The sequence below is a fragment of the Corylus avellana genome, chromosome 6 (assembly GCF_965113065.1).
Source record: "Corylus avellana chromosome 6, dhCorAvel1.hap1.2, whole genome shotgun sequence".
In the NCBI taxonomy this organism is placed as follows: domain Eukaryota; kingdom Viridiplantae; phylum Streptophyta; class Magnoliopsida; order Fagales; family Betulaceae; genus Corylus; species Corylus avellana.
Window position 1 is genome coordinate 4,451,274 of NC_142495.1, and position 13,438 is coordinate 4,464,711.

A 13,438-nucleotide genomic window follows, 5' to 3' on the forward strand; every position below is an offset into this window, starting at 1 on the left:
AATCTTCGCCGTTGATTTTCCTCCGAAATGAGAACCCATTGGACCATTTTCCTTTGAATATAGCTTCTATAGGGAGAGGCGTACTGGGGTATTGAAAAAATTATTTTAGATTCCTTATCTCTTCTCCCTCCCTCTTCTAAGTGGGAGGCTTTTTCTTTTTCAATCTTCGCCGTTGATTTTCCTCCGAAATGAGAACCCATTTGGCCATTTTCCTTTGAATATAGCTTCTATAGGGAGAGGCGTATTGGGGTATTGAAAAAATTATTTTAGATTCCTTATCTCTTCTCACTCCCTCTTCTAAGTGGGAGGCTTTTTCTTTTTCAATCTTCGCCGTTGATTTTCCTCCTAAATGAGAACCCATTTGGCCATTTTCCTTTGAATATAGGTTCTATAGGGAGATGCGTATTGAGGTATTGAAAAAATTATTTTAGATTCTTTATCTCTTCTCCCTCCCTCTTCTAAGTGGGAGGCTTTTTCTATTTCAATCTTCGCCGTTGATTTTCCTCCGAAATGAGAACCCATTTGGCCATTTTCCTTTGAATATAGCTTCTATGGGGAGAGGCGTATTGGGGTATTGAAAAAATTATTTTAGATTCCTTATCTCTTCTCCCTCCCTCTTCTAAGTGGGAGGCTTTTTCTTTTTTAATCTTCGCCGTTAATTTTCCTCCGAAATGAGAACCCATTTGGCCATTTTCCTTTGAATATAGCTTCCATGGGGAGAGGCGTATTGGGGTATTGAAAAAATTATTTTAGATTCCTTATCTCTTCTCCCTCCCTCTTCTAATCGTTTGGCAACAACCAACAGCCAATGACTATTCATAAAATAAATAAATAAATAAATAAACTCCCAACTTTCTTATTTTTTACATCACATCAATCACTTTTTATTTATATTCAAATAAAAAAATAACTACAAAACAAAATTTTTCCACTTTTCCATATCAAACAGTTTTACCTTTTCATTTTTTTATATCAAATATTCTTTTTTTTTTCCTTCACATTAATTAATTTTTGCTATAGTTTCAAGCCACTAAAACCCCAAAAGCCTTTCCCAAACAGAGCCATAGTTAATGACAACTTCACCATGCAGTTACTCCATTTAGAATGGTAAATAAATTCAGGCCATTAACTCACAAACGGTTAATCAACTTTTTATAATTCTACCTCATTCATGCACATGAGTTGGACCGTTTCTTTATGACACACTTAAGCTTAGTAACTCAATCAATAATAAATCAAAAAACAAAATTTCTCTCATTTATGCACATGAGAATAGTGCGTTGCCATTATAATTTCCCATACTAACATTGTGATTTTAAATTCTTTTCAAATTTATAAGTTCTGTCTTGTGAACCTCTTTATCACATGTACATCAAATTGTTAAATGAGTCACTTCGTATTTGAAAGCATTTTATCTCTTCTCCTTTTCTTAGTAAATGGCTAAAGGGGATGGCTCGGCCATTACCCACTTTTTTTTTGTTGGCAAGTTTTAGTTTTAATTTAGATATATATATTTTTTCTTATCTCCCACGTTTTTTTTTTTTTTTTTTTTTGTAAGTTTTAGGTTTAGTTTGTTTTTTAATTTCTTTTTTATTTTGTATATACACTTTTTGTTTTAAGTTTTAGGTTTAGTTGTTGGTTTTTTTCTTTTAATTTTGTATATAAACTTTTTGTTTTAAGCTTTAAGTTTAGGTATTGGTTTTGGTTTTGTATAGTTTAGTTGTTTGGTTTTTTTTGTGTTTGTTTAGTTTAGTTTTTGTTTTTAAATGTTTTACATAAGTTTTTATTTATTTATTTATTATTATTCTTTTATGTTTACACTTTACCCTGAAAGCATTTTCGAAAATTTTGGTTGAAAAAAGTCTCATGTAAACTGCCACGCATGTGACTTGGTTTTCGTCCAAATAGACAAATTTGATGGACCAATAATATTTTTTCGTCAATGTGAGATATATCGGGGAAAGATGATAGGGACCCAACTATTTTGCCCAACTTTGGGCCAACTTTTGCCTTATTTTTTAATTAAAAAAAATAAAAAATAAAAAATGAAAAAAGTAAAAAAAAATGACATTATTATAAATAAAAATATCATTTTTTCAAAAAAAAAAATACCAAATAAAAGAAGGACAAAAAAATATATATTATTGCTTAACACATTTTTTTTCATTTTTCATTTTTATTTTATTTTTTTAAATTAAAAAAATAAGGCAAAAATTGATTTAAAGTTGAGCAAAATAGTTGAACTTTTAGCATTTTCATATATATATATATATATATATATATATATATATATTGACATGTCCCCACAAGAAGGGGGAGAGGATCAATCCTCAATTTTTAAACATTGAAGACTAAAATGAAAATGCCTTTTTTTTAAAAAAAGATGCATTAGCGTTTTATCATGACGAATACTGGATAACATTATTGGAGTAATAATTTTTGGCACATCGGCGTGCTTGAATAGTAAGCACGCCGGTGTTAAAATATTATTTTATTTTTTTATTTTTTAAAGATTATTTTAATAATATTTTATAATATTTTAACACCAACGTTCTTAAAATTACTACTTATGTGTGGCTAAAATATTGGACAATACTCCTAAAAGATAAATAAAAAAATAAAAGAAATTGGACAATATTATTTATTATTTATTTTTGTATATATATTAATATTATTGATTTTGAATAATAGGATGCTATCTCTCTGCTGATTTGTCAAACTGTCAGATTTCTCGGTAACCTCCGTTGGGCTTTCCTCTATCCTAGCTGTACATACCAAATACCGAGTTTTCTTTTCTTCGCAATTACGCTTCCGACTCCATATAAATACACTCTCACGCACACCAACCACAAGACTCCTGCGTCTCCGCGTCTTCTTCAAGAGCACATCGATACTTTTCTCCGAACCGCTTCGGTGTCGTTTCGAAGCTTAAGGGGCTTTGGAATCTGATTCTCGTTCGTCGACGGCCATGGATAAACAGGTGGAGAAAATGCAGGTCCGTCAGAATTACCCGAATCTCTGGCGCTCCGGTCTCCTCGGCACCATCCAAGCGGACACGCCTTGTAAGGATTCTCTTTTTGGTTCCTCTGAAAATATTTTTAGATTTCAACTGAGACTGCGCGTGTTTGCTTTTTTGTTGTTGTTGTTTGGGCTTGTGAGTAGTGTTCTGTTTGGCTGTGGAGAAAATTCGAGAAAAGAAAAGAAAATCGGATATTTTTAGTTTTGAATGGTCTCTGAATCGGAATCCATACGACTATTTGGCTTTGGTCAAGTGATTTTTTCTCATGAAAACCATTAGTACCGGTATTAGGCCTCTTTTTGTTTGCTGAGAAAACGGTGGAAAAGCGACAAAGGATTAAGAGCCACAAAACTTTTGAATTTCAACTTAAGCTTCATCCAGCTAGGACTTATTCGTTAACGCTAGTTTGATTCTTTTAGCTGAGATATTTTCTGAAAAGTAAGGTTTTACCTTTTCCTTCCTTTTTTTTTTTTTTTTTTTTTTTTTTCCTCTCTTTTAATTTCCTTTGTTTTCTACGCAGCCAAACAAGTGATTATTGCCTTTGGTTTGTTGACAATTCTACGGTTGGTTGCGGAGGAAATGTAGGAAAAGAAAAGAAAATTCAACATTTGCGTCTTTGAACTCTATTTTTGTCTCTTCTTTTTTTTTTTTTTTTTTTTTTTTTCTAAAATGAAAATTCAATTGACAGCAAAAACAAAGAAAGAAAAAAAAAATTCAACATTTGCGTCTTTGAATTTTATTTTTGCCTTTTTTATTAAGGGTCGATTTCATGACATCCGATAGTAATAATAATAGTCCTCTCAGAAACAAACTTGATTATAAGTCTTTGAAATGCTTCTTTGTTTAGTGTTGTAGCTCTCAGAAGGGCTAGAAGCCTAGAAGTGTTATCACCCTAAAACAAATAAAAGATTTGTGTCCATGGATGTAATAATAATAATAATACACGAAAATGATAGAGAGAGAGAGAGAGAGAGAGAGAGAGAGATAAGAGGTGGCTTGACCTTAGAGCATTCACTCCCAGCTAGCCAAAGGTTGGCTAACCGGGATGCAAATTTGGGTGAAAAATCAGCTACATCCAGCTAGCTACTTTAAGCATGGTACACTCACCAAATATAAAAGAAAATACACTTATTTATTCTAGCATTCTCTTTCCTCTCAATAAAGAAATAATAAAGAATAAATATATCTTTGAAAAAAAATATTTAAATGGAATAGTAAAAGTGGATAACTAAAATAGAGAGTGAGATGTAAGTTTTTTGGAAAAGTGGGTAGTTAAATAGAAAGAAAAAAAAAGACATTTTTTAAAACTAAAATTAAGAGGAGAGTTGTTGAGCTGGATGTGAATGGTCTCAGAGGCCTATCAACTATTAAGCTCAATTGGGTTACATTTTTATTGTATTGACTCGAATTATATTGAACAGTACAATTGTGGTTGGTGAAGTAGGGTACTAGAATTCTGGTTAGTGAAGTACACTTTTTTGTCTGCGCTTTCCTTTTGTTAGTCAAATTCGGATCAGGGAGGGATTCAAGTTGGTGCGAATTTTGATTGCTGAGATTTATATTTGTACATAAGCCCCCCACCCCACCCCCTCCCTAAAAAAAAAAGGGGAGGGATTCAAGCTGATATGAAATTTGATTGCTGATATGCAAGAAACAAAAAATGATTCCATGATAAACTAACCATTTGTCTTATTAAGCTGAATCGAATTTAATTAGTTAATTAATATTCTAGCACTGTCTGGTTTTCTGATGGACAATATGAACAATTGATTTTCTCTGATAATTTGCTTGTTTTTACGGTTTGGTTGGGAAAGAAAACATTGGAAATCTGGTTTTGAATCTTAAACTCCACTCAACTTATCCTATTTCAGCTTCTTAGCATAGCTTAAATTGGATGTTAATTGGATGTAGATTTTAATTTTGTTTATTTTCCCCTTCCCTTAGAGATCGAACATGAAGCCTGTCTTTTTTTTATATTTTTCTTTTCTAAAATTACATTTGATCACCGAATTTCCTTTGTCTTGTTTGATATGCAGATTGTTTCTTTGCATTATTTTGGTAAGTGCTCTGATCCATGATTCTTGCTTTGCTTTGGCTCTTTTAGTCTGTGTTTGTGTTTAACATAATTATGGTATTCTAAGTTTTGCTGGTTGTTATGTCATGTGTAATGTAGGTGATTTTGTTATTGACATGTGCAGAGGGCATTCTGTTTGTTGATTCTGTGCTTTGCTTTTTTTTTTGTTTTGTTTTTCTCTATAAATCCTTTTGTTTGGATGTTAAGCTTTGGAGAGAAGGAAAAGTGTATATATATAAACAAAAATAAAATTGGTTTCAATAGGAAGTAGTGTAACTATGATATAATATTATTCATATTATAATAGGGATCTTCCGTAGAAATAGTATTTTTTTTTTTTTGAATCACGTAGAAATAGTATTTGTTAGTATAACATAGTGCTTCATGCATTCATTGGTATTCAATGATCAGTAATACTGATAGAGCAGTATGTTAAAATATCTAGAAACCTTGTCTGAGAGAACATTCGCTTTAAATGTCTATTAAGTTACTTTAAAAGATTAGTCTCAATGGAATGATTAGAAAAGAGAGTTTCAGTTATGATGATCTGCAACATGTTATTTGATAATCATTGTATTGTAATGCTCACTGACATGGAAAAAATGTGATTCCTCTTTCTCTTGCTTTTTTGATTATTCAATGCTGTGAATTATTTAATAGTGGTTATCTTATTTTTTGAGCGTGCCCATCTAATTTTTCTTTGTTACATGACAGTGGTCCCTGTGCTTCTTACCTGCTGCGTAAACGGGCTCTTTATAATGATATGTCAAGGTAATAATTGAGGTATCTCCCTTTGATTTTTCTTTTAACAGGAGTGAAAGGATAATTCTTATTTCCCATATGCTATAGGTACACATGCTGTGCTGGCTATATGCCATGCAGTGGCAGGTGTGGAGAATCGAAGTGCCCTGAATTGTGTCTTTGCACTGAGGTATTACGGTTTGATTTTTCCCTTTATGCTTTTCATGATAACCATTCATCCATAATGGGAAAAAAGAGATGGTCAAGCATATAGTTTCCCTTCTGCATTCTATAATTATTAATTTGTACACAATTTTCATTTTCTTCTTTCTTGTATCTGTGGTTTCTTGCACTTTGTTCAGGTTTTCTGTTGCTTTGGAAATTCAGTAGCCTCAACACGCTTTCTCTTGCAAGATGAGTTCAATATACAGACAACGAAATGTGATAACTGCATTATTGTACTCTCTCTCTCTCTCTCTCTCCCAAGAATATTCTATTGGCACTTGATCTGCTTCTTTATAATCCACATGTTTCTCACTTGACACACTGCCTTCTTTGCAGGGTTTCATGTTCTGCCTCCAACAACTGGCGTGTATATTCTCCATAGTAGCTTGCTTAGTTGGAAGTGATGAACTTCAAGAGGCTTCGCAGTTGTTGAACTGTTTGTCTGATATGGTTTATTGCTCGTAAGGCCTTATAATGCACCTTTCTTAATTCATTCAGCCAAGAGACATGAAATGAGTAAATTCTGTACTGATGCTTTGACTTGATTTCTTTCTGCAGGGTTTGTGCATGTATGCAGGTATGCAAAAAAAACAAAAACAAAAACAAAAACAAAAGGAGTGCATTTAATAGCCGATAAACTTCATATATTGAACTTCAAGAGGCTTCACAGTTGCAGTTGTAAGGTTTCAATGACATTGTTATTTTTGTTTGTTTGTAATTCAGACACAGCACAAGATTGAAATGGATAAAAGAGATGGCAAGTTTGGACCACAACCAATGGCAATACCAGCAGTCCAGCACATGTCACGTTTCGATCAGGCAACTCCTCCACCAGTTGGATATCCATCCCAACCATCATATGGACAGCCCTATGGCCACCCGCCACCCTATCAAGCTCAAGGTTACCCTCCTGCCGGTTATCCTCCCGCATATCCACCTGCTCCTGCCTATCCTCCTCCTAACTATCCCAGGTGATTTGGATCGTTGATGCAGCTTTCTCCTGAAATATATATCTGTACATGGACATGTTTCAACTTCAACCCAAGCTTTTGTTTTTCAATAATGGTCTTGATAGACATCAGGTGCTTTAAATGGTCATGAATGAACATATTTGGACATCTTTTCAGCTTTAAGTTTCCGTTTCTTAATCTGTTGTTCAGATAAGGTCTGATTTTTTTTTTTCAAAAAAAAAAAAAAAAAAAAAAAGTTTCGAATGTGTACTCTGGATAATCCTTATATTGTTTTTCATTTTAGCTATTGAGGTTTTGTATTCTCGGTGGACTTTGCCCATTTCCCAGTGGGATTGTGCTACTGACACAACCTCTTTGGACATGGATCGCCTCCCAAAATGCTGCAGAACTAATTTGAATTAAATTTAATTCATTTCAATTCAAATAAATGCTGATTTCCCTTTGATAACCTTAGATATTAATGTCGGTTCTCGCACGAAGTTTGTAATTGTTCACGGTAACAACACCACGGAGGAAGTTACAGTCAGCAGTGACAGTGCAGCAAAGCACTGCTCCATATAAATTACTCACGGTTTGATGCCAATTTGTGGAGTCTAACATATGAGAGGGGTGAATGGAAGAGCTATTGGTACTAAAGTAATTATGCTCAATTAAGTTTATCACCTAATATTATAGTGTGATCAAGTGGAGATGATGACGTGTTTAAGATGAATGATCAACATCCATAGAAGGTGACAACTTCTATGGAGGTTGAAAGAGAAATTATGCAATCACGGTTGTTTATATACTGGCCGGGATCGGAGGATGAATTTCATTCTCTGACTTTTCTCTTTGTTTTTTTTCTTGGATTTCCACCCTAATGGAACCATCATTATAAACACTTTCATTGATTATTCCTTAATGCTCCAATAGTATGTTGGGAAAAGTTTGTATCTTTATAAGTTATTAATTATTAATGGGTGGCTTCATTTAAAAAAAATATATATTACATTCTAGTTAGTATTACTACCTATCATGTTCTTTATTTTTATTTTTTTATGCATTTGATCTACTAAACAAAACAGATGACATGACATGTTTCACTCTTGTGTCAAATTACTAACATCATTATGTTTTACCTACTCTTGCTTATAGGGATTAAAATTTTTTTTAAAAAAAATTAACTATTCTATTGAACCCAACCAATAGGATCTTACTCAAATCTTGTCCTACTTTTATCAAAACATTTAACGATTCTCTTTGACTTCTGATCATTAAGGTTATATTTGTTAAAATTTTTGTTTTTAGCCTTTTGTTTGATGTCCTCATAACAAGTGCATTAATAAATTACTGAAAACATAATCTTTATGTTACATTAAAATATATTTTTTTTAAAAAAAAATCCCCAAAACACATTAATAAACGTTCCAAAGCTAACTTGGCAAAATACAACAAGAGAAAGAAAGAAAGAAAAAAAAAAAAACTAAAAAACTAAAATGGGTATTAACATTAAATTTTACACATTGTTTTCAGGGATAAAACAAAGATAATTGTGGTATCATTAAAATCAGTGCTTGAGTCCATCCTTATCAGCTGACACAGACAAGATCCGAACAAATTGTTATTTGCCTGCGCCAACCACAGCTGACAGATTCCAATGGTCCAACCTTACAGACTTAATAAAAAAACAAAATAAATTAATCTTATGCTTTATTATTATTATTATTATTTTAAGAAAAAAGACTAATAGTGGCTATCTGTTCTGCATTGCAAACACAGGCAAATGGCGATAAGTGTGTCGAAAATAACATTATTTTAGAATTTGAGGAATTTGTAAAAATTAATATTATTGTTATTTTATATATTTGAAATTTAAATGTAACTCACAAATAAATAAATAAATGTAAGCTGCCCAAATTCTGACATTTAGCTAATTTCTCAAAGAATATTTTAGTTTAAGTGCCATATAAAAGTAATCTTATTAATTACAGTATATGCAATAATCGATATTTCTCCTTCAAATGAGTTAAAGTTCGGACATTTTCTAAGAATTGAGAAGTTGTTATGACTTATAATTTTAATCAATTCAATGAATAACCAATTTTTCACAAATTCCTAATATTGGCCCACAATTGATTATATATGAAAGAGTTTTTATTGAGACCATATTATTATAAGCTGCCCAAATTCTTCAACAAAAAGTCAAAACCCACCAAATATTTTCCCAAAATAGTAGACCATATGTTTTCATGGTAAATTCTAATGAAGATCCCTTGACCAAACTCAAAACTAAGAGAAACAGCATACAAAAACCATATATATGAAGAAGAAGAAGAAGAAAATTCCAAAAAATTTCTCTTATTTATTTATTTATTTATTTTTCTATTTTATTATTTCGTAGCGTTTTCTTCGTTATATACATTTCAAATGTTCAATAACCCCACCATACAAAACCCCCAATCAACAAAAACCCTCAAACCGAGCTGTACTCACTGTACTCGCTGTAAAAATCAGGTGCCCCAGAAGCAGTCCAGAGCCGTTGATTGAGTTCACACTTGATCTCCTCAGGCACAAAATGGGTCCTACACAGAGGACACGTTTTCTGATCATGGTCCATCCAACGGTCCAGACAAGTCCGGTGGAAAATGTGCTTACAATTCCTCAACCACCTGATCTCGTCCCCTCCCTCGAACTCATACAGACAGACCGCACAGCTTTCAGGCGGGTCTCCTGCGCCGGAAACTCCTACGACGTCCTGGAACTTCATCACGGGCAGGAATTCCTGGATCAGGAGCGCGGATACGGGCTTGTGTTCGGGCATCCGGGTCGGATCATCCGGCCAAATCGCATCGGTTTCCAGAAAATCTGAGATACCCAGGAAGCGAAAGAGCGAGAAAATGAGGTTTCGGATGAAACCCAGAAGGGAAAGTGCGTGGAGAACAAGGTTTGGGAAGAAAACCTCGGTGTACCCGAATGGGAATCCCATGGAGCTCCGATAGAAAAAAAAAGTGGGTCTTTCAATAGGAAAGAGAGAGTTTTGGCTAATTGGCTTAAGTGAGAGTGAGTTTTATAGAGTTATCAGAGACACGGAGAGAGAGAGAGAGAGAGAGAGATAGAGAGAAGAGAGAGCATGGAAGCTTCTGTTTCAGCTATGGGGGTGGCTGTGTGTGTGATAAATGGAGTAGAAATAGGATGCTTCAGTTACAGCCTGTGACTTATAGGTCTGTGAGGGACTAAAAAACCTCACTCTCACTTGATTGGGTGGGATCCACTTAACGAGTGCGCCTGCGGTGATTGGTGCGGTGAGGGAAGGGCCTGTTGGGCCTGCCTATGAAAACAAATCCCCTCAAGAATACAATATCACCCAGTATGATTAGATATATTTTGAGAGGTATTTTTTATTTTATTTTTTTAATTTTAAAAACTATTTTAATGTGACGTAAAACTAAGAAAAATAATTTTTAAGTATTTTATGTTTGTTAATATTTTTATTTAAAAAATAGAGAAAAAAAAAAAATTTACGAAAACAAAGACAGTATATAGTTGGCGTACAAAGTCATGGCTTGTAAATAAAATAAAAGAGTGGTCTTAAGCGGACTGCAGAATTATATACGCGTGTGTCACGTGCGGTAATTGGGAAGCCGTGAGGAAGTGGATGCCTAATCATGATTAATTATAATTTATGTTTTTTCTTTTGGGCTTAATAAATCAAACACACTGGAGTCAGTGATAGTTTTTAGTTTAATCAAGATCAAGTATAAATAAATAAACAATTTTAAATTGATTTTACCAATTAATTTGATTTTCTTTGCTTCAACCTACGTGGAACGATCTCATTGGACGAAATATGCCAACGCAAACCAGATTATGATTATGATCTCATTGGGGCGGATGGTTCATAAATGTGGTAATAGCTTAATAACGTTTTGGCAACTTCCCAAAGTCAATAATAAAACAAGTTTTAGGGGCCGACTCTATCACGTTATTAGAGTGAGATCAGCTAAAAGTGTAGTTTATGACATTACTCTTTTGCATAATGATTTAAGATATTTCATGTTGGGTTTTATTGGCCAAAAGTAACCCTTTTTTTTTTTTTTTTTTTTAATTTTTGAAAAAGAAAGCAACCATTTGTTCTGAAAACCAGGATTAAAGGTGCATTAAGTGACTTTGATTATAATATTGGTCTGCCCATCCCATGCCTAATTATTGTTTCTGTCCCCTTTGGCATCTTTTGGTTCTCTATCTTCTCAGCTGAATAAGATAAAAGAAATCGCTACAAAGTACAAACTAATCTACTGTTATTGTGTTTAATTGTATTCAATTTTTTTTTATTATTATCTTTTTTGCTAAATTTTAGACCTAAGATTCCATTGTCGCTTCTTTTAATTGAATGTATTGGTTTTGCCAATTATCTTTCTCTCTCTCTCTCTCTCTCTCTCTCTCTCTCTCTCTCAGAATTTGATCAATATATTATATTATGTTATTCTTCTGTGTCATTTATTTTTCTCCAATTTTAAGGTTCATCATGTCCAAGATAATTACTTCTATAAATCTTTTTTTTTTTTTTTTCATATGTAAATTATATAAATATTAAAGAGCACACTGCCGTTCTTTTCAAACAGTTTGATCTTATAATATCTCTATTTTTTATTTATTGTTTAATCTTTTAATGATACCAAAAAATTCTTCTTGTTTAATTTGTATTTATAAACTATTTGCGCTAAACGCCAAAAACAATTCATTTTCAAATATGAAATATCCACCAATGATGCCTGGGCTTGATGCAGATTCAATCTATTCTTTTTTTCTTTTTTTAAATAAAAATAAAAATATCTTGCATATTTAATTTGATGCATGTTTAATAATTGAAATTGTGGACCTTATTGTAATTTTCCTTTTTTATATATATATATATATATATATATATATATATATATATATATATATTTTAAGTAATTGGGTATTTTAAAATTTATATATGTAATGCTCTGCCAAAATAAAAATGATAATTTGCATTATCCACTTGATACTATTACTATTGGATCCGGCTTACATTTAATCAACGGTTAAGATTGAATCTTAAAGTTGACTTACTTTTAAAAGCTTTTAATTTAAGAGAGAAAATGAAGAGATATTTTAAGAAATTTAATCTTAACCGTTAATTAAATTACAACATATATGCTATTATGCTGTTATTTAAATAACAGCATGTAAGTCAAATCCATTACTATTACCTTAAACAATGCAGCAAAATTTACTATGTATATATATTTTAAACCTCAAACTCATACCATGTAAATATATAGAACACCAGATCGAGCTTATAACTCTAATTTCAACTGTTCATTTATCTAGGAAATTCTTTAGTGACACGTGGTGATCGACCTTAACTCGGTCGATGAAGACTTGTATAAAAAGTTAGAAACCCTAATTTGTTGGGGTTATGACCACATTTTTTCCTATCTACTCTCTGGCCTAACTGATGTGGTATTTTTGTGACCAAAAATATCAATTATAAAAATAACCACTCGCAATAGGACGAATCTTTGTAGGATACGCTATAGAGAGGGTGTCGAACCTCAAGGACTGCAGGGGTTTTATTATCAGAATTTAAAAGATTAAAATCAACTTAATTAAAAGAGATATATGATTTGATTTTTAAAAAAAACTAAAGTGCATAAAAATAAAAGAGATTTAAAATAAGAGAGAGAGTGTAAGGGATTGACTTCACCTCTATCCGCACAACAATGGTTAATCATAATTAATTCCAGAAATTCATTCTATGCATGTTATAAATAAACAAGAAACTACCTTATTAAAGAATAAGCATAATCTATCTTCGGTTGGCACGGATCGTCCACCTAACCACTAAGATGCGGTACGACCCGTCTTCCCTAGGTATAAATTATCAAATTCTATAACAGGATACATACAATCAATGAATAAGTGTAACCCATCTTCGGTTGGCACGGACTGTCTACCTAAATTACACTAAACTAGGGTGTAGTACAATCCGTCTTCCCTAGGCATGGCCTATCAAATCCTATTGATCATATGTCAATTAAACCCATTGTATAACCATCATCCTCATAATCACAGAAAACAAGAATGATTTGAGATCAATAAAAGTAAAATACTTTCTAAGACAAGAGAAGAATTTCACAAATATTGATTTTGGAATTTAAGAACAATTGCATTTAATAATTAAGAACATAAATCAATTGTAGCAATCCTCATAATTATACAATCAACATGCATAAATTGAAAATCTAGAAATTAAATACAATCAAACCATTGTGCTTGGATAGGGTTACATCAACACCCCACGAAGGGGTTTAGCCGCTCATGATCTCCTAAGCTCCACAGACTATTTTACTGAATTTTTGCTCTAGAAGCGGTGTGTTTTTTTCTCAATGCTTAGACGCCTAT

At 32.6% G+C, this 13,438-nt stretch overlaps 2 protein-coding genes across 2 annotated transcripts; one reads left to right on the forward strand and one right to left on the reverse strand.

Moving 5' to 3' along the window:
* Positions 1 to 2,809: 2,809 nt before the first annotated feature.
* On the forward strand, positions 2,810 to 7,192 carry LOC132187434 (uncharacterized). The gene is made up of 8 exons (XM_059601745.2): positions 2,810 to 3,062; positions 5,056 to 5,077; positions 5,808 to 5,864; positions 5,943 to 6,024; positions 6,197 to 6,292; positions 6,396 to 6,520; positions 6,618 to 6,636; positions 6,783 to 7,192. The coding sequence occupies exons 1-8, from the start codon at positions 2,969 to 2,971 to the stop codon at positions 7,032 to 7,034; spliced, it is 747 nt and encodes a 248-aa protein (XP_059457728.2). The 5' UTR covers positions 2,810 to 2,968; the 3' UTR covers positions 7,035 to 7,192.
* Positions 7,193 to 9,357: 2,165 nt separating this feature from the next.
* Positions 9,358 to 10,116, reverse strand: LOC132188202 (brassinosteroid-responsive RING protein 1-like). The gene has a single exon (XM_059602610.2). It carries the CDS (start codon positions 9,993 to 9,995, stop codon positions 9,483 to 9,485), a length of 513 nt encoding a protein of 170 aa, XP_059458593.1. The 5' UTR covers positions 9,996 to 10,116; the 3' UTR covers positions 9,358 to 9,482.
* Positions 10,117 to 13,438: the final 3,322 nt, after the last annotated feature.

Excerpts from the sequence above, each read along its gene's own strand:
- LOC132187434 (XM_059601745.2), top strand. The coding sequence starts at position 2,969 with ATGGATAAACAGGTGGAGAAAATGCAGGTCCGTCAGAATTACCCGAAT. Across the intron at positions 3,063-5,055 it reads CATCCAAGCGGACACGCCTT|ATTGTTTCTTTGCATTATTT; the intron begins GTAAGGATTCTC and ends TTTGATATGCAG. Across the intron at positions 5,078-5,807 it reads TGTTTCTTTGCATTATTTTG|TGGTCCCTGTGCTTCTTACC; the intron begins GTAAGTGCTCTG and ends GTTACATGACAG.
- LOC132188202 (XM_059602610.2), bottom strand. The coding sequence starts at position 9,995 with ATGGGATTCCCATTCGGGTACACCGAGGTTTTCTTCCCAAACCTTGTT.